The sequence below is a fragment of the Heptranchias perlo genome, chromosome 16, assembly GCF_035084215.1.
Source record: "Heptranchias perlo isolate sHepPer1 chromosome 16, sHepPer1.hap1, whole genome shotgun sequence".
NCBI classification, from domain to species: Eukaryota; Metazoa; Chordata; class Chondrichthyes; order Hexanchiformes; family Hexanchidae; genus Heptranchias; species Heptranchias perlo.
In genome coordinates, this window is record NC_090340.1 from 8,578,053 (window position 1) to 8,599,054 (window position 21,002).

General features: G+C 54.6%; 1 protein-coding gene across 1 annotated transcript in view; it reads left to right on the forward strand.

Annotated features, from left to right (window-relative positions):
- The window catches only part of calb2a (calbindin 2a), a 274,121-nt gene that overhangs the window by 241,383 nt on the left and 11,736 nt on the right, over positions 1–21,002 (forward strand). Inside the window, exon 9 of the mRNA XM_067997410.1 lies at positions 1,140–1,157. Within this exon, the coding sequence (XP_067853511.1) occupies positions 1,140–1,157 (18 nt within the window). The remainder of the gene's footprint in view (positions 1–1,139; positions 1,158–21,002) is intronic.

Here is a 21,002-nt window from a genome sequence, read left to right on the forward strand (position 1 = left end):
TATATTGGCCTTGGAGGGGGTGTCGTGCAGATTCACCAGAATGATACCGGGGTTAAAAGAGGATTCCCTTGAGTATAGAAGATTAAGGGGTGATCTAATTGAGGTGTTTAAGATGATTAAAAGATTTGATAGGGTAGATAGATTAATATTATTTCTTCTGGTGGGCAAGTCCAGAACAAGGGGGCATAACCTTAAAATTAGAGCCAGGCCGTTCAGGGGTGATGTCAGGAAACACTTCTTCACACAAAGGGGAGTGGGAATCTGGAACTCTCCCCCCAAAAAGCTGTTGAGGCTGGGGGCCAATTGAAAATTTCAGAACTGAGATTGATAGATTTTTGTTAGTTAAGGTTATTAAGTGTTACAGAACCAAGGCAGGTAAACGGAGTGAAGACACAGAACAGCCATGATCTAATTGAATGGCAGACCAGGCTCGAGGGGCTGATTGGCCTCCTCCTGTCCTTATGTTCCTATGACAAAGAAGGCTTTCATCCCATCAGCCTGGGCTGGATTTGAACCCAGGTCATGTCAGTGAAAGATCGGTTGGTGCCTCACCCTGGTCTGTAGAGACTGACCATGGCTCATTGGTGTGATAAGGAGCAATTCACAGACTAGTTAGAAAATTAGCTTATAGTGACTGAGCAGGGCCAACATCACTCGCTGGTCTTTTATATTTTGAGACCAGAATTCAAAATCCAAGCCCAGTTGGGAGGAAAATCTCCGCTGTCTACTGGCTGTAAAGGGCCCACATGAACTGAGTTTGGCAGTCTCAGTACTGTTTCTAGCGAGCACTGATTAGCCACTAATTAATTTTAATTAAATTTAATCTCTCGCTGAGAGACCTCAGGATGGATGGTGCGGAAAATGGGAAAATTGCACAGTGGTGCAGTAGGAAACTCTGAGATTGTTGTGCTCTGTATCTATAGCTGACCTGGGAGTGCCTGATGCTGACACCAAGTCCATCAAATGAAAAGTGTTTCATTCTCCAGCACTAACATCCCCCACTTTGATAAACACAAAACAGCATCCACAAGAAAATTTAAAATAAGAAAATAGCTGTTTCCAGCGTGAAGGAGGGGCTGCTGACAGGTAAAGCTCAATTTAAGATGTGAAAGATTGATGAAGTTCTATTTTACTCTCAGGATGGCAGAGGATCTCAGGTGAGTGTCAGTGCTAAGGTGATATTAATTCCACTTTATGACATTCCACATTAATAACAGATGTTTCCTCTGTGTTGCAGTGTTCATGTGAGGTTTTTGTCATTGTCTTTGTTTTTTACTTTACATTCCTGTGTAAATACACCCAGAGAAATATCAGAACAAGGAACTTGTTGATAGTTTGCTAAATAGCAAATATGTATCTCCAGCAGAATTGTTTGCTTATCGAGCCTTTTCCGACTTACTCTCCAGGCCTCTCGCCCATTTACTGCTCATTCTCCAGGCCTCTGGCCCACTTACTGCTCATTCTCCAGGCCTCTCGCCCATTTACTGCTCATTCTCCAGGTCTCTGGCCCACATACTGCTCATTCTCCAGGCCTCTCGCCCATTTACTGCTCATTCTCCAGGCCTCTCGCCCATTTACTGCTCATTCTCCAGGCCTCTGGCCCATTTACTCCTCATTCTCCAGGCCTCTCGCCCATTTACTGCTCATTCTCCAGGCCTCTGGCCCATTTACTGCTCATTCTCCAGGCCTCTCGCCCACTTACTGCTCATTCTCCAGGCCTCTCGCCCATTTACTGCTCATTCTCCAGGCCTCTCGCCCATTTACTGCTCATTCTCCAGGCCTCTCGCCCATTTACTGCTCATTCTCCAGGCCTCTCGCCCATTTACTGCTCATTCTCCAGGCCTCTGGCCCATTTACTGCTCATTCTCCAGGCCTCTCGCCCATTTACTGCTCATTCTCCAGGCCTCTCGCCCATTTACTGCTCATTCTCCAGGCCTCTCGCCCATTTACTGCTCATTCTCCAGGCCTCTGACCCATTTACTGCTCATTCTCCAGGCCTCTCGCCCATTTACTGCTCATTCTCCAGGTCTCTGGCCCACATACTGCTCATTCTCCAGGCCTCTCGCCCATTTACTGCTCATTCTCCAGGCCTCTGGCCCATTTACTGCTCATTCTCCAGGCCTCTGGCCCATTTACTGCTCATTCTCCAGGCCTCTGGCCCATTTACTGCTCATTCTCCAGGCCTCTCGCCCACTTACTGCTCATTCTCCAGGCCTCTGGCCCATTTACTGCTCATTCTCCAGGCCTCTCGCCCATTTACTGCTCATTCTCCAGGCCTCTCGCCCATTTACTGCTCATTCTCCAGGTCTCTCGCCCATTTACTGCTCATTCTCCAGGCCTCTGGCCCATTTACTGCTCATTCTCCAGGCCTCTCGCCCATTTACTGCTCATTCTCCAGGCCTCTCGCCCATTTACTGCTCATTCTCCAGGCCTCTGGCCCATTTACTGCTCATTCTCCAGGCCTCTCGCCCATTTACTGCTCATTCTCCAGGCCTCTGACCCATTTACTGCTCATTCTCCAGGCCTCTGGCCCATTTACTGCTCATTCTCCAGGCCTCTCGCCCACTTACTGCTCATTCTCCAGGCCTCTCGCCCATTTACTGCTCATTCTCCAGGCCTCTCGCCCATTTACTGCTCATTCTCCAGGCCTCTGACCCATTTACTGCTCATTCTCCAGGCCTCTGGCCCATTTACTGCTCATTCTCCAGGCCTCTCGCCCACTTACTGCTCATTCTCCAGGCCTCTCGCCCATTTACTGCTCATTCTCCAGGCCTCTCGCCCATTTACTGCTCATTCTCCAGGCCTCTGACCCATTTACTGCTCATTCTCCAGGCCTCTGACCCATTTACTGCTCATTCTCCAGGCCTCTGGCCCATTTACTGCTCATTCTCCAGGCCTCTCGCCCACTTACTGCTCATTCTCCAGGCCTCTGGCCCATTTACTGCTCATTCTCCAGGCCTCTGGCCCATTTACTGCTCATTCTCCAGGCCTCTCGCCCATTTACTGCTCATTCTCCAGGCCTCTCGCCCACATACTGCTCATTCTCCAGGCCTCTCGCCCACTTACTGCTCATTCTCCAGGCCTCTGACCCATTTACTGCTCATTCTCCAGGCCTCTCGCCCACTTACTGCTCATTCTCCAGGCCTCTCGCCCATTTAATGCTCATTCTCCAGGCCTCTCGCCCATTTACTGCTCATTCTCCAGGCCTCTCGCCCATTTACTGCTCATTCTCCAGGCCTCTCGCCCATTTACTGCTCATTCTCCAGGCCTCTGGCCCATTTACTGCTCATTCTCCAGGCCTCTGGCCCATTTACTGCTCATTCTCCAGGCCTCTCGCCCATTTACTGCTCATTCTCCAGGCCTCTGGCCCATTTACTGCTCATTCTCCAGGCCTCTGGCCCATTTACTGCTCATTCTCCAGGCCTCTGGCCCACTTACTGCTCATTCTCCAGGCCTCTCGCCCATTTACTGCTCATTCTCCAGGCCTCTCGCCCATTTACTGCTCATTCTCCAGGCCTCTGGCCCATTTACTGCTCATTCTCCAGGTCTCTCGCCCATTTACTGCTCATTCTCCAGGCCTCTCGCCCACTTACTGCTCATTCTCCAGGCCTCTCGCCCATTTACTGCTCATTCTCCAGGTCTCTCGCCCATTTACTGCTCATTCTCCAGGCCTCTCGCCCACTTACTGCTCATTCTCCAGGCCTCTCGCCCATTTACTGCTCATTCTCCAGGCCTCTCGCCCATTTACTGCTCATTCTCCAGGCTTCTGGCCCATTTACTGCTCATTCTCCAGGCCTCTCGCCCATTTACTGCTCATTCTCCAGGCCTCTGGCCCATTTACTGCTCATTCTCCAGGCCTCTGGCCCATTTACTGCTCATTCTCCAGGCCTCTGGCCCATTTACTGCTCATTCTCCAGGCCTCTGGCCCATTTACTGCTCATTCTCCAGGCCTCTGGCCCATTTACTGCTCATTCTCCAGGCCTCTGACCCATTTACTGCTCATTCTCCAGGCCTCTGGCCCATTTACTGCTCATTCTCCAGGCCTCTGGCCCATTTACTGCTCATTCTCCAGGCCTCTGGCCCATTTACTGCTCATTCTCCAGGCCTCTGGCCCATTTACTGCTCATTCTCCAGGCCTCTGGCCCACTTACTGCTCATTCTCCAGGCCTCTGGCCCATTTACTGCTCATTCTCCAGGCCTCTCGCCCATTTACTGCTCATTCTCCAGGCCTCTCGCCCATTTACTGCTCATTCTCCAGGCCTCTGGCCCATTTACTGCTCATTCTCCAGGCCTCTGGCCCATTTACTGCTCATTCTCCAGGCCTCTGGCCCATTTACTGCTCATTCTCCAGGCCTCTCGCCCATTTACTGCTCATTCTCCAGGCCTCTCGCCCATTTACTGCTCATTCTCCAGGCCTCTCGCCCATTTACTGCTCATTCTCCAGGCCTCTGGCCCATTTACTGCTCATTCTCCAGGCCTCTGGCCCACTTACTGCTCATTCTCCAGGCCTCTGGCCCATTTACTGCTCATTCTCCAGGCCTCTCGTCCATTTACTGCTCATTCTCCAGGCCTCTCGCCCATTTACTGCTCATTCTCCAGGCCTCTCGCCCATTTACTGCTCATTCTCCAGGCCTCTCGCCCATTTACTGCTCATTCTCCAGGCCTCTCGCCCATTTACTGCTCATTCTCCAGGCCTCTCGCCCATTTACTGCTCATTCTCCAGGCCTCTCGCCCATTTACTGCTCATTCTCCAGGCCTCTCGCCCATTTACTGCTCATTCTCCAGGCCTCTCGCCCATTTACTGCTCATTCTCCAGGCCTCTGGCCCATTTACTGCTCATTCCCCAGGCCTCTCGCCCACATACTGCTCATTCTCCAGGCCTCTGGCCCATTTACTGTTCATTCTCCAGGCCTCTGGCCCATTTACTGCTCATTCTCCAGGCCTCTGGCCCATTTACTGCTCATTCTCCAGGCCTCTGGCCCATTTACTGCTCATTCTCCAGGCCTCTCGCCCATTTACTGCTCATTCTCCAGGCCTCTCGCCCACTTACTGCTCATTCTCCAGGCCTCTGGCCCACATACTGCTCATTCTCCAGGCCTCTGGCCCATTTACTGCTCATTCTCCAGGCCTCTGGCCCACTTACTGCTCATTCTCCAGGCCTCTCGCCCATTTACTGCTCATTCTCCAGGCCTCTGGCCCATTTACTGATCATTCTCCAGGCCTCTCGCCCATTTACAGCTCATTCTCCAGGCCTCTGGCCCATTTACTGCTCATTCTCCAGGCCTCTCGCCCACTTACTGCTCATTCTCCAGGCCTCTGGCCCATTTACTGCTCATTCTCCAGGCCTCTCGCCCATTTACTGCTCATTCTCCAGGCCTCTCGCCCACATACTGCTCATTCTCCAGGCCTCTCGCCCATTTACTGCTCATTCTCCAGGCCTCTGGCCCATTTACAGCTCATTCTCCAGGCCTCTCGCCCATTTACTGCTCATTCTCCAGGCCTCTCGCCCATTTACTGCTCATTCTCCAGGGCTCTCGCCCATTTACTGCTCATTCTCCAGGCCTCTCGCCCATTTACTGCTCATTCTCCAGGCCTCTCGCCCATTTACTGCTCATTCTCCAGGCCTCTCGCCCATTTACTGCTCATTCTCCAGGCCTCTGGCCCATTTACTGCTCATTCTCCAGGCCTCTGGCCCATTTACAGCTCATTCTCCAGGCCTCTGGCCCATTTACTGCTCATTCTCCAGGCCTCTCGCCCATTTACTGCTCATTCTCCAGGCCTCTCGCCCATTTACTGCTCATTCTCCAGGCCTCTCGCCCACTTACTGCTCATTCTCCAGGCCTCTGGCCCATTTACTGCTCATTCTCCAGGCCTCTGGCCCATTTACTGCTCATTCTCCAGGCCTCTCGCCCATTTACTGCTCATTCTCCAGGCCTCTGGCCCATTTACTGCTCATTCTCCAGGCCTCTGGCCCATTACTGCTCATTCTCCAGGCCTCTCGCCCACTTACTGCTCATTCTCCAGGCCTCTCGCCCATTTACTGCTCATTCTCCAGGCCTCTCGCCCATTTACTGCTCATTCTCCATGTCTCTCGCCCATTTACTGCTCATTCTCCAGGCCTCTCGCCCATTTACTGCTCATTCTCCAGGCCTCTCGCCCATTTACTGCTCATTCTCCAGGCCTCTGGCCCACTTACTGCTCATTCTCCAGGCCTCTCGCCCATTTACTGCTCATTCTCCAGGCCTCTCGCCCATTTACTGCTCATTCTCCAGGCCTCTGGCCCATTTACTGCTCATTCTCCAGGCCTCTGGCCCACTTACTGCTCATTCTCCAGGCCTCTGGCCCATTTACTGCTCATTCTCCAGGCCTCTCGCCCATTTACTGCTCATTCTCCAGGCCTCTGGCCCATTTACTGCTCATTCTCCAGGCCTCTCGCCCATTTACTGCTCATTCTCCAGGCCTCTCGCCCATTTACTGCTCATTCTCCAGGCCTCTCGCCCATTTACTGCTCATTCTCCAGGCCTCTGGCCCATTTACAGCTCATTCTCCAGGCCTCTCGCCCACTTACTGCTCATTCTCCAGGCCTCTCGCCCACTTACTGCTCATTCTCCAGGCCTCTGACCCATTTACTGCTCATTCTCCAGGCCTCTCGCCCATTTACTGCTCATTCTCCAGGCCTCTGGCCCATTTACTGCTCATTCTCCAGGCCTCTCGCCCATTTACTGCTCATTCTCCAGGCCTCTGACCCATTTACTGCTCATTCTCCAGGCCTCTCGCCCATTTACTGCTCATTCTCCAGGCCTCTGGCCCATTTACTGCTCATTCTCCAGGCCTCTCGCCCATTTACTGCTCATTCTCCAGGCCTCTCGCCCACATACTGCTCATTCTCCAGGCCTCTCGCCCACATACTGCTCATTCTCCAGGCCTCTGGCCCATTTACTGCTCATTCTCCAGGCCTCTCGCCCATTTACTGCTCATTCTCCAGGCCTCTGGCCCATTTACTGCTCATTCTCCAGGCCTCTGGCCCATTTACTGCTCATTCTCCAGGCCTCTGGCCCATTTACTGCTCATTCTCCAGGCCTCTCGCCCACATACTGCTCATTCTCCAGGCCTCTGGCCCATTTACTGCTCATTCTCCAGGCCTCTCGCCCATTTACTGCTCATTCTCCAGGCCTCTCGCCCACATACTGCTCATTCTCCAGGCCTCTCGCCCAGATACTGCTCATTCTCCAGGCCTCTGGCCCATTTACTGCTCATTCTCCAGGCCTCTGGCCCACTTACTGCTCATTCTCCAGGCCTCTCGCCCACATACTGCTCATTCTCCAGGCCTCTGGCCCATTTACTGCTCATTCTCCAGGCCTCTGGCCCATTTACTGCTCATTCTCCAGGCCTCTCGCCCACATACTGCTCATTCTCCAGGCCTCTCGCCCATTTACTGCTCATTCTCCAGGCCTCTGGCCCATTTACTGCTCATTCTCCAGGCCTCTCGCCCATTTACTGCTCATTCTCCAGGCATCTGGCCCATTTACTGCTCATTCTCCAGGCCTCTGGCCCATTTACTGCTCATTCTCCAGGCCTCTGGCCCATTTACTGCTCATTCTCCAGGCCTCTCGCCCATTTACTGCTCATTCTCCAGGCCTCTGGCCCATTTACTGCTCATTCTCCAGGCCTCTCGCCCATTTACTGCTCATTCTCCAGGCCTCTCGCCCATTTACTGCTCATTCTCCAGGCCTCTCGCCCACTTACTGCTCATTCTCCAGGCCTCTCGCCCATTTACTGCTCATTCTCCAGGCCTCTGGCCCACTTACTGCTCATTCTCCAGGCCTCTCGCCCATTTACTGCTCATTCTCCAGGCCTCTCGCCCATTTACTGCTCATTCTCCAGGCCTCTGGCCCACTTACTGCTCATTCTCCAGGCCTCTCGCCCACTTACTGCTCATTCTCCAGGCCTCTCGCCCATTTACTGCTCATTCTCCAGGCCTCTGGCCCATTTACTGCTCATTCTCCAGGCCTCTGGCCCATTTACTGCTCATTCTCCAGGCCTCTGGCCCATTTACTGCTCATTCTCCAGGCCTCTCGCCCACTTACTGCTCATTCTCCAGGCCTCTGGCCCACTTACTGCTCATTCTCCAGGCCTCTGGCCCATTTACTGCTCATTCTCCAGGCCTCTCGCCCATTTACTGCTCATTCTCCAGGCCTCTCGCCCACATACTGCTCATTCTCCAGGCCTCTGACCCATTTACTGCTCATTCTCCAGGCCTCTGGCCCATTTACTGCTCATTCTCCAGGCCTCTCGCCCACATACTGCTCATTCTCCAGGCCTCTCGCCCATTTACTGCTCATTCTCCAGGCCTCTGGCCCATTTACTGCTCATTCTCCAGGCCTCTGGCCCATTTACTGCTCATTCTCCAGGCCTCTCGCCCATTTACTGCTCATTCTCCAGGCCTCTGGCCCACTTACTGCTCATTCTCCAGGCCTCTGGCCCATTTACTGCTCATTCTCCAGGCCTCTGGCCCATTTACTGCTCATTCTCCAGGCCTCTCGCCCATTTACTGCTCATTCTCCAGGCCTCTGGCCCATTTACTGCTCATTCTCCAGGCCTCTCGCCCATTTACTGCTCATTCTCCAGGCCTCTGGCCCATTTACTGCTCATTCTCCAGGCCTCTCGCCCATTTACTGCTCATTCTCCAGGCCTCTGGCCCATTTACTGCTCATTCTCCAGGCCTCTCGCCCATTTACTGCTCATTCTCCAGGCCTCTCGCCCATTTACTGCTCATTCTCCAGGCCTCTCGCCCACTTACTGCTCATTCTCCAGGCCTCTCGCCCATTTACTGCTCATTCTCCAGGCCTCTGGCCCACTTACTGCTCATTCTCCAGGCCTCTCGCCCATTTACTGCTCATTCTCCAGGCCTCTCGCCCATTTACTGCTCATTCTCCAGGCCTCTGGCCCACTTACTGCTCATTCTCCAGGCCTCTCGCCCACTTACTGCTCATTCTCCAGGCCTCTCGCCCATTTACTGCTCATTCTCCAGGCCTCTGGCCCATTTACTGCTCATTCTCCAGGCCTCTGGCCCATTTACTGCTCATTCTCCAGGCCTCTCGCCCACTTACTGCTCATTCTCCAGGCCTCTGGCCCATTTACTGCTCATTCTCCAGGCCTCTCGCCCACTTACTGCTCATTCTCCAGGCCTCTGGCCCACTTACTGCTCATTCTCCAGGCCTCTGGCCCATTTACTGCTCATTCTCCAGGCCTCTCGCCCATTTACTGCTCATTCTCCAGGCCTCTCGCCCACATACTGCTCATTCTCCAGGCCTCTGACCCATTTACTGCTCATTCTCCAGGCCTCTGGCCCATTTACTGCTCATTCTCCAGGCCTCTGGCCCACATACTGCTCATTCTCCAGGCCTCTCGCCCACTTACTGCTCATTCTCCAGGCCTCTGGCCCATTTACTGCTCATTCTCCAGGCCTCTGGCCCATTTACTGCTCATTCTCCAGGCCTCTGGCCCATTTACTGCTCATTCTCCAGGCCTCTGGCCCATTTACTGCTCATTCTCCAGGCCTCTGGCCCATTTACTGCTCATTCTCCAGGCCTCTCGCCCATTTACTGCTCATTCTCCAGGCCTCTGGCCCATTTACTGCTCATTCTCCAGGCCCCTAGTCCATTTACTGCTCATTCTCCAGGCCTCTGGCCCATTTACTGCTCATTCCCCAGGCCTCTCGCCCATTTACTGCTCATTCTCCAGGCCTCTGGCCCATTTACTGCTCATTCTCCAGTCCTCTGACCCATTTACTGCTCATTCTCCAGGCCTCTGGCCCATTTACTGCTCATTCTCCAGGCCTCTGACCCTTTTACTGCTCATTCTCCAGGCCTCTCGCCCACATACTGCTCATTCTCCAGGCCTCTGGCCCATTTACTGCTCATTCTCCAGGCCTCTCGCCCATTTACTGCTCATTCTCCAGGCCTCTCGCCCATTTACTGCTCATTCTCCAGGCCTCTGGCCCACTTACTGCTCATTCCCCAGGCCTCTCGCCCACATACTGCTCATTCTCCAGGCCTCTGGCCCATTTACTGCTCATTCTCCAGGCCTCTCGCCCACATACTGCTCATTCTCCAGGCCTCTCGCCCATTTACTGCTCATTCTCCAGGCCTCTCGCCCACATACTGCTCATTCTCCAGGCCTCTCGCCCACTTACTGCTCATTCTCCAGGGCTCTGGCCCATTTACTGCTCATTCTCCAGGCCTCTCGCCCATTTACTGCTCATTCTCCAGGCCTCTGACCCATTTACTGCTCATTCTCCAGGCCTCTGGCCCATTTACTGCTCATTCTCCAGGCCTCTGACCCATTTACTGCTCATTCTCCAGGCCTCTCGCCCACATACTGCTCATTCTCCAGGCCTCTCGCCCATTTACTGCTCATTCTCCAGGCCTCTGGCCCACTTACTGCTCATTCCCCAGGCCTCTCGCCCACTTACTGCTCATTCTCCAGGCCTCTGGCCCATTTACTGCTCATTCTCCAGGCCTCTGGCCCACTTACTGCTCATTCCCCAGGCCTCTCGCCCACATACTGCTCATTCTCCAGGCCTCTCGCCCATTTACTGCTCATTCTCCAGGCCTCTCGTCCATTTACTGCTCATTCTCCAGGCCTCTGGCCCATTTACTGCTCATTCTCCAGGCCTCTGGCCCACATACTGCTCATTCTCCAGGCCTCTGGCCCATTTACTGCTCATTCTCCAGGCCTCTCGCCCATTTACTGCTCATTCTCCAGGCCTCTGGCCCATTTACTGCTCATTCTCCAGGCCTCTGGCCCACTTACTGCTCATTCTCCAGGCCTCTGGCCCATTTACTGCTCATTCTCCAGGTCTCTGGCCCACATACTGCTCATTCTCCAGGCCTCTGGCCCATTTACTGCTCATTCTCCAGGCCTCTCGCCCACTTACTGCTCATTCTCCAGGCCTCTCGCCCATTTACTGCTCATTCTCCAGGCCTCTCGCCCACATACTGCTCATTCTCCAGGCCTCTGGCCCATTTACTGCTCATTCTCCAGGCCTCTGGCCCACTTACTGCTCATTCTCCAGGCCTCTCGCCCACATACTGCTCATTCTCCAGGCCTCTGGCCCATTTACTGCTCATTCTCCAGGCCTCTGACCCATTTACTGCTCATTCTCCAGGCCTCTGGCCCATTTACTGCTCATTCTCCAGGCCTCTCGCCCACATACTGCTCATTCTCCAGGCCTCTGGCCCATTTACTGCTCATTCTCCAGGCCTCTGGCCCATTTACTGCTCATTCTCCAGGCCTCTGGCCCACGTACTGCTCATTCTCCAGGCCTCTGGCCCATTTACTGCTCATTCTCCAGGCCTCTGGCCCATTTACTGCTCATTCTCCAGGCCTCTGGCCCATTTACTGCTCATTCTCCAGGCCTCTCGCCCATTTACTGCTCATTCTCCAGGCCTCTGGCCCATTTACTGCTCATTCTCCAGGCCTCTGGCCCATTTACTGCTCATTCTCCAGGCCTCTCGCCCATTTACTGCTCATTCTCCAGGCCTCTCGCCCATTTACTGCTCATTCTCCAGGCCTCTGGCCCACTTACTGCTCATTCTCCAGGCCTCTCGCCCACTTACTGCTCATTCTCCAGGCCTCTGGCCCATTGACTGCTCATTCTCCAGGCCTCTGGCCCATTTACTGCTCATTCTCCAGGCCTCTCGCCCACTTACTGCTCATTCTCCAGGCCTCTCGCCCATTTACTGCTCATTCTCCAGGCCTCTGACCCATTTACTGCTCATTCTCCAGGCCTCTGGCCCATTTACTGCTCATTCTCCAGGCCTCTGGCCCATTTACTGCTCATTCTCCAGGCCTCTCGCCCACTTACTGCTCATTCTCCAGGCCTCTCGCCCATTTACTGCTCATTCTCCAGGCCTCTGACCCATTTACTGCTCATTCTCCAGGCCTCTCGCCCATTTACTGCTCATTCTCCAGGCCTCTGACCCATTTACTGCTCATTCTCCAGGCCTCTCGCCCACTTACTGCTCATTCTCCAGGCCTCTCGCCCATTTACTGCTCATTCTCCAGGCCTCTGACCCATTTGCTGCTCATTCTCCAGGCCTCTCGCCCATTTACTGCTAATTCTCCAGGCCTCTGGCCCATTTACTGCTCATTCTCCAGGCCTCTGGCCCACATACTGCTCATTCTCCAGGCCTCTGGCCCATTTACTGCTCATTCTCCAGGCCTCTGGCCCACTTACTGCTCATTCTCCAGGCCTCTCGCCCATTTACTGCTCATTCTCCAGGCCTCTGGCCCATTTACTGCTCATTCCCCAGGCCTCTCGCCCACTTACTGCTCATTCTCCAGGCCTCTCGCCCATTTACTGCTCATTCTCCAGGCCTCTCGCCCATTTACTGCTCATTCTCCAGGCCTCTCGCCCATTTACTGCTCATTCTCCAGGCCTCTGGCCCATTTACTGCTCATTCTCCAGGCCTCTGGCCCACTTACTGCTCATTCTCCAGGCCTCTCGCCCATTTACTGCTCATTCTCCAGGCCTCTCGCCCATTTACTGCTCATTCTCCAGGCCTCTGGCCCATTTACTGCTCATTCTCCAGGCCTCTGGCCCATTTACTGCTCATTCTCCAGGCCTCTGACTCATTTACTGCTCATTCTCCAGGCCTCTGGCCCATTTACTGCTCATTCTCCAGGCCTCTGGCCCATTTACTGCTCATTCTCCAGGCCTCTCGCCCACATACTGCTCATTCTCCAGGCCTCTCGCCCATTTACTGCTCATTCTCCAGGCCTCTGGCCCATTTACTGCTCATTCTCCAGGCCTCTCGCCCATTTACTGCTCATTCTCCAGGCCTCTGGCCCATTTACTGCTCATTCTCCAGGCCTCTGGCCCACATACTGCTCATTCTCCAGGCCTCTTGCCCACTTACTGCTCATTCTCCAGGCCTCTGGCCCATTTACTGCTCATTCTCCAGGCCTCTGGCCCATTTACTGCTCATTCTCCAGGCCTCTCGCCCATTTACTGCTCATTCTCCAGGCCTCTGGCCCATTTCCTGCTCATTCTCCAGGCCTCTGGCCCACTTACTGCTCATTCTCCAGGCCTCTGGCCCACTTACTGCTCATTCTCCAGGCCTCTCGCCCATTTACTGCTCATTCTCCAGGCCTCTCGCCCATTTACTGCTCATTCTCCAGGCCTCTGGCCCACTTACTGCTCATTCTCCAGGCCTCTCGCCCACATACTGCTCATTCTCCAGGCCTCTGGCCCATTTACTGCTCATTCTCCAGGCCTCTGGCCCACTTACTGCTCATTCCCCAGGCCTCTCGCCCACATACTGCTCATTCTCCAGGCCTCTGGCCCATTAACTGCTCATTCTCCAGGCCTCTGGCCCACTTACTGCTCATTCTCCAGGCCTCTCGCCCACATACTGCTCATTCTCCAGGCCTCTGGCCCATTTACTGCTCATTCTCCAGGCCTCTGGCCCACGTACTGCTCATTCTCCAGGCCTCTGGCCCATTTACTGCTCATTCTCCAGGCCTCTGGCCCATTTACTGCTCATTCTCCAGGCCTCTCGCCCATTTACTGCTCATTCTCCAGGCCTCTCGCCCATTTACTGCTCATTCTCCAGGCCTCTCGCCCATTTACTGCTCATTCTCCAGGCCTCTGGCCCATTTACTGCTCATTCTCCAGGCCTCTCGCCCATTTACTGCTCATTCTCCAGGCCTCTCGCCCACTTACTGCTCATTCTCCAGGCCTCTCGCCCATTTACTGCTCATTCTCCAGGCCTCTGGCCCACTTACTGCTCATTCTCCAGGCCTCTGGCCCATTTACTGCTCATTCTCCAGGCCTCTCGCCCATTTACTGCTCATTCTCCAGGCCTCTCGCCCATTTACTGCTCATTCTCCAGGCCTCTGGCCCACTTACTGCTCATTCTCCAGGCCTCTCGCCCATTTACTGCTCATTCTCCAGGCCTCTGGCCCATTTACTGCTCATTCTCCAGGCCTCTCGCCCATTTACTGCTCATTCTCCAGGCCTCTGGCCCATTTACTGCTCATTCTCCAGGCCTCTGGCCCATTTACTGCTCATTCTCCAGGCCTCTCGCCCACATACTGCTCATTCTCCAGGCCTCTGGCCCATTTACTGCTCATTCTCCAGGCCTCTGGCCCACGTACTGCTCATTCTCCAGGCCTCTGGCCCATTTACTGCTCATTCTCCAGGCCTCTGGCCCATTTACTGCTCATTCTCCAGGCCTCTGGCCCATTTACTGCTCATTCTCCAGGCCTCTGGCCCATTTACTGCTCATTCTCCAGGCCTCTCGCCCACATACTGCTCATTCTCCAGGCCTCTGGCCCATTTACTGCTCATTCTCCAGGCCTCTGGCCCATTTACTGCTCATTCTCCAGGCCTCTGGCCCACTTACTGCTCATTCTCCAGGCCTCTCGCCCATTTACTGCTCATTCTCCAGGCCTCTGGCCCACTTACTGCTCATTCTCCAGGCCTCTGGCCCATTTACTGCTCATTCTCCAGGCCTCTGGCCCACTTACTGCTCATTCTCCAGGCCTCTCGCCCACTTACTGCTCATTCTCCAGGCCTCTCGCCCATTTACAGCTCATTCTCCAGGGCTCTCGCCCACTTACTGCTCATTCTCCAGGCCTCTCGCCCACTGACTGCTCATTCTCCAGGCCTCTCGCCCACTTACTGCTCATTCTCCAGGCCTCTCGCCCATTTACAGCTCATTCTCCAGGGCTCTCGCCCATTTACTGCTCATTCTCCAGGCCTCTGGCCCATTTACTGCTCATTCTCCAGGCCTCTGGCCCATTTACTGCTCATTCTCCAGGCCTCTCGCCCATTTACAGCTCATTCCCCAGGCCTCTCGCCCACATACTGCTCATTCTCCAGGCCTCTGGCCCACTTACTGCTCATTCTCCAGGCCTCTCGCCCATTTACAGCTCATTCTCCAGGCCTCTGGCCCATTTACTGCTCATTCTCCAGGGCTCTCGCCCACTTACTGCTCATTCTCCAGGCCTCTCGCCCATTTACTGCTCATTCTCCAGGCCTCTCGCCCATTTACTGCTCATTCTCCAGGCCTCTGGCCCACATACTGCTCATTCTCCAGGCCTCTCGCCCATTTACTGCTCATTCCCCAGGCCTCTGGCCCATTTACTGCTCATTCCCCAGGCCTCTGGCCCACTTACTGCTCATTCTCCAGGCCTCTGGCCCATTTACTGCTCATTCTCCAGGCCTCTCGCCCATTTACTGCTCATTCTCCAGGCCTCTGGCCCACTTACTGCTCATTCTCCAGGCCTCTGGCCCATTTACTGCTCATTCTCCAGGCCTCTGGCCCACTTACTGCTCATTCTCCAGGCCTCTGGCCCATTTACTGCTCATTCTCCAGGCCTCTGGCCCATTTACTGCTCATTCTCCAGGCCTCTGGCCCATTTACTGCTCATTCTCCAGGCCTCTGGCCCATTTACTGCTCATTCTCCAGGCCTCTGGCCCATTTACTGCTCATTCTCCAGGCCTCTGGCCCACTTACTGCTCATTCTCCAGGCCCCTCGCCCACTTACTGCTCATTCTCCAGGCCTCTGGCCCATTTACTGCTCATTCTCCAGGCCTCTGGCCCATTTCCTGCTCATTCTCCAGGGCTCTCGCCCATTTACATCTCGTTCTCCAGGCCTCTCGCCCACTTACTGCTCATTCCCCAGGCCTCTGGCCCACTTACTGCTCATTCCCCAGGCCCCTCGCCCACTTACTGCTCATTCTCCAGGCCTCTGGCCCATTTACTGCTCATTCTCCAGGCCCCTCGCCCATTTACAGCTCATTCTCCAGGGCTCTCGCCCATTCACATCTCGTTCTCCAGGCCTCTCGCCCATTTACTGCTCATTCTCCAGGCCTCTGGCCCATTTACTGCTCATTCCCCAGGCCTCTCGCCCATTTACTGCTCATTCTCCAGGCCTCTGGCCCATTTACTGCTCATTCTCCAGGCCTCTCGCCCATTTACTGCTCATTCTCCAGGCCTCTGGCCCATTTACTGCTCATTCTCCAGGCCTCTGGCCCATTTACTGCTCATTCTCCAGGCCTCTGGCCCATTTAATGCTCATTCTCCAGGCCTCTGGCCCATTTACTGCTCATTCTCCAGGCCTCTCGCCCACATACTGCTCATTCTCCAGGCCTCTCGCCCATTTACTGCTCATTCTCCAGGCCTCTGGCTCATTTACTGCTCATTCTCCAGGCCTCTGGCCCATTTACTGCTCATTCTCCAGGCCTCTGGCCCATTTACTGCTCATTCTCCAGGCCTCTGGCCCATTTACTGCTCATTCTCAAGGCCTCTCGCCCATTTACTGCTCATTCTCCAGGCCTCTCGCCCATTTACTGCTCATTCTCCAGGCCTCTCGCCCATTTACTGCTCATTCTCCAGGCCTCTGGCCCACATACTGCTCATTCTCCAGGCCTCTGGCCCATTTACTGCTCATTCTCCAGGCCTCTGGCCCATTTACTGCTCATTCTCCAGGCCTCTCGCCCATTTACTGCTCATTCTCCAGGCCTCTCGCCCATTTACTGCTCATTCTCCAGGCCTCTGGCCCACTTACTGCTCATTCTCCAGGCCTCTGGCCCACTTACTGCTCATTCTCCAGGCCTCTGGCCCACATACTGCTCATTCTCCAGGCCTCTCGCCCATTGACTGCTCATTCTCCAGGCCCCTAGTCCATTTACTGCTCATTCTCCAGGCCTCTCGCCCATTTACTGCTCATTCTCCAGGCCTCTGACCCATTTACTGCTCATTCTCCAGGCCTCTGGCCCATTTACTGCTCATTCTCCAGGCCTCTCGCCCATTTACTGCTCATTCTCCAGGCCTCTTGCCCACTTACTGCTCATTCTCCAGGCCTCTCGCCCATTTACTGCTCATTCTCCAGGCCTCTGGCCCATTTACTGCTCATTCTCCAGGCCTCTGGCCCATTTACTGCTCATTCTCCAGGCCTCTCGCCCATTTACTGCTCATTCTCCAGGCCTCTCGCCCACTTACTGCTCATTCTCCAGGCCTCTCGCCCATTTACTGCTCATTCCCCAGGCCTCTGGCCCACATACTGCTCATTCTCCAGGCCTCTGGCCCATTTACTGCTCATTCTCCATGCCTCTCGCCCATTTACTGCTCATTCTCCAGGCCTCTGGCCCATTTACTGCTCATTCTCCAGGCCTCTCGCCCATTTACTGCTCATTCTCCAGGGCTCTGGCCCACATACTGCTCATTCTCCAGGCCTCTGGCCCATTTACTGCTCATTCTCCAGGCCTCTGGCCCATTTACTGCTCATTCCCCAGGCCTCTCGCCCATTTACTGCTCATTCTCCAGGGCTCTCGCCCATTTACTGCTCATTCTCCAGGCCTCTGGCCCATTTACTGCTCATTCTCCAGGCCTCTGGCCCATTTACTGCTCATTCCCCAGGCCTCTCGCCCACATACTGCTCATTCTCCAGGCCTCTCGCCCATTTACTGATCATTCTCCAGGCCTCTGGCCCATTTACTGCTCATTCTCCAGGCCTCTCGCCCATTTACTGCTCATTCTCCAGGCCTCTCGCCCATTTACTGCTCATTCTCCAGGCCTCTCGCCCATTTACTGCTCATTCTCCAGGCCTCTCGCCCATTTACTGCTCATTCTCCAGGCCTCTCGCCCATTTACTGCTCATTCTCCAGGCCTCTCGCCCATTTACTGCTCATTCTCCAGGCCTCTCGCCCATTTACTGCTCATTCTCCAGGCCTCTGGCCCATTTACTGCTCATTCCCCAGGCCTCTCGCCCATTTACTGCTCATTCTCCAGGCTTCTCGCCCATTTACTGCTCATTCTCCAGGCCTCTGGCCCATTTACTGCTCATTCCCCAGGCCTCTCGCCCATTTACTGCTCATTCTCCAGGCCTCTGGCCCATTTACTGCTCATTCTCCAGGCCTCTGGCCCATTTACTGCTCATTCTCCAGGCCTCTGGCCCACTTACTTCTCATTCTCCAGGCTCCTCGCCCATTTACAGCTCATTCTCCAGGGCTCTCGCCACTTTCCATCTCGTTCTCCAGGCCTCTCGCCCACTTACTGCTCATTCCCCAGGCCTCTCGCCCACTTACTGCTCATTCCCCAGGCCTCTGGCCCACATACTGCTCATTCTCCAGGCCTCTGGCCCATTTACTGCTCATTCTCCAGGCCTCTCGCCCACATACTGCTCATTCTCCAGGCCTCTCGCCCATTTACTGCTCATTCTCCAGGCCTCTCGCCCATTTACTGCTCATTCTCCAGGCCTCTGGCCCATTTACTGCTCATTCTCCAGGCCTCTGGCCCACTTACTGCTCATTCTCCAGGCCTCTCGCCCATTTACTGCTCATTCTCCAGGCCTCTCGCCCATTTACTGCTCATTCTCCAGGCCTCTCGCCCATTTACTGCTCATTCTCCAGGCCTCTCGCCCATTTACTGCTCATTCTCCAGGCCTCTCGCCCATTTACTGCTCATTCTCCAGGCCTCTGGCCCATTTACTGCTCATTCTCCAGGCCTCTGGCCCACTTACTGCTCATTCTCCAGGCCTCTCGCCCATTTACTGCTCATTCTCCAGGCCTCTCGCCCATTTACTGCTCATTCTCCAGGCCTCTCGCCCATTTACTGCTCATTCTCCAGGCCTCTCGCCCATTTACTGCTCATTCTCCAGGCCTCTCGCCCATTTACTGCTCATTCTCCAGGCCTCTCGCCCATTTACTGCTCATTCTCCAGGCCTCTCGCCCATTTACTGCTCATTCTCCAGGCCTCTCGCCCATTTACTGCTCATTCTCCAGGCCTCTCGCCCATTTACTGCTCATTCTCCAGGCCCCTGGCCCATTTACTGCTCATTCTCCAGGCCTCTCGCCCATTTACTGCTCATTCTCCAGGCCTCTCGCCCATTTACTGCTCATTCTCCAGGCCTCTGGCCCATTTACTGCTCATTCTCCAGGCCTCTCGCCCACTTACTGCTCATTCTCCAGGCCTCTCGCCCATTTACTGCTCATTCTCCAGGCCTCTGGCCCATTTACTGCTCATTCTCCAGGCCTCTCGCCCATTTACTGCTCATTCTCCAGGCCCCTGGCCCATTTACTGCTCATTCTCCAGGCCTCTCGCCCATTTACTGCTCATTCTCCAGGCCTCTGGCCCATTTACTGCTCATTCTCCAGGCCTCTGGCCCATTTACTGCTCATTCTCCAGGCCTCTCGCCCATTTACTGCTCATTCTCCAGGCCTCTGGCCCATTTACTGCTCATTCTCCAGGCCTCTGGCCCACTTACTGCTCATTCTCCAGGCCTCTCGCCCACTTACTGCTCATTCTCCAGGCCTCTCGCCCATTTACTGCTCATTCTCCAGGCCTCTGGCCCATTTACTGCTCATTCTCCAGGCCTCTGGCCCACTTACTGCTCATTCTCCAGGCCTCTCGCCCACTTACTGCTCATTCTCCAGGCCTCTCGCCCATTTACTGCTCATTCTCCAGGCCTCTCGCCCATTTACTGCTCATTCTCCAGGCCTCTCGCCCATTTACTGCTCATTCTCCAGGCCTCTGGCCCATTTACTGCTCATTCTCCAGGCCTCTCGCCCACTTACTGATCATTCTCCAGGCCTCTCGCCCATTTACTGCTCATTCCCCAGGCCTCTGGCCCACATACTGTTCATTCTCCAGGCCTCTGGCCCATTTACTGCTCATTCTCCATGCCTCTCGCCCATTTACTGCTCATTCTCCAGGCCTCTGGCCCATTTACTGCTCATTCTCCAGGCCTCTCGCCCATTTACTGCTCATTCTCCAGGGCTCTGGCCCACATACTGCTCATTCTCCAGGCCTCTGGCCCACATACTGCTCATTCTCCAGGCCTCTGGCCCATTTACTGCTCATTCTCCAGGCCTCTGGCCCATTTACTGCTCATTCCCCAGGCCTCTCGCCCATTTACTGCTCATTCTCCAGGGCTCTCGCCCATTTACTGCTCATTCTCCAGGGCTCTCGCCCATTTACTGCTCATTCTCCAGGCCTCTCGCCCATTTACTGCTCATTCTCCAGGCCTCTGGCCCATTTACTGCTCATTCTCCAGGCCTCTGGCCCATTTACTGCTCATTCCCCAGGCCTCTCGCCCACATACTGCTCATTCTCCAGGCCTCTCGCCCATTTACTGCTCATTCTCCAGGCCTCTGGCCCATTTACTGCTCATTCTCCAGGCCTCTCGCCCATTTACTGCTCATTCTCCAGGCCTCTCGCCCATTTACAGCTCATTCTCCAGGCCTCTAGCCCATTTACTGCTCATTCTCCAGGCCTCTGGCCCATTTACTGCTCATTCTCCAGGCCTCTCGCCCATTTACTGCTCATTCTCCAGGCCTCTCGCCCATTTACTGCTCATTCTCCAGGCCTCTGGCCCATTTACTGCTCATTCTCCAGGCCTCTCGCCCATTTACTGCTCATTCTCCAGGCCTCTCGCCCATTTACTGCTCATTCTCCAGGCCTCTAGTCCACTTACTGCTCATTCTCGAGGCCTCTGGCCCATTTACTGCTCATTCTCCAGGCCTCTCGCCCATTTACTGCTCCTTCTCCAGGCCCCTAGCCAAATTACTGCTCATTCCCCAGGCCTCTGGCTCATTTACTGCTCATTCTCCAGGCCTCTCGCCCATTTACTGCTCATTCTCCAGGCCTCTCGCCCATTTACTGCTCATTCTCCAGGCTTCTTGCCCATTTACTGCTCATTCTCCAGGCCTCTCGCCCATTTACTGCTCATTCTCCAGGCCCCTAGTCCACATACTGCTCATTCTCCAGGCCCCTAGTCCACATACTGCTGATTCTCCAGGCCCCTAGCCCACTTACTGCTCATTCTCCAGGCCTCTAGCCCACTTACTGCTCATTCTCCATCTTACCACTTGTTCTGCAGGCTTCTCCCCATTTTTAACCCACTTTCTAGACCTCCAACCCTTTTTCTGCTCTTTCTTCAGGCCGTTGACCCAATTTCTGCTCATTCTCTTGGCCTTTCCCCCTATTTCC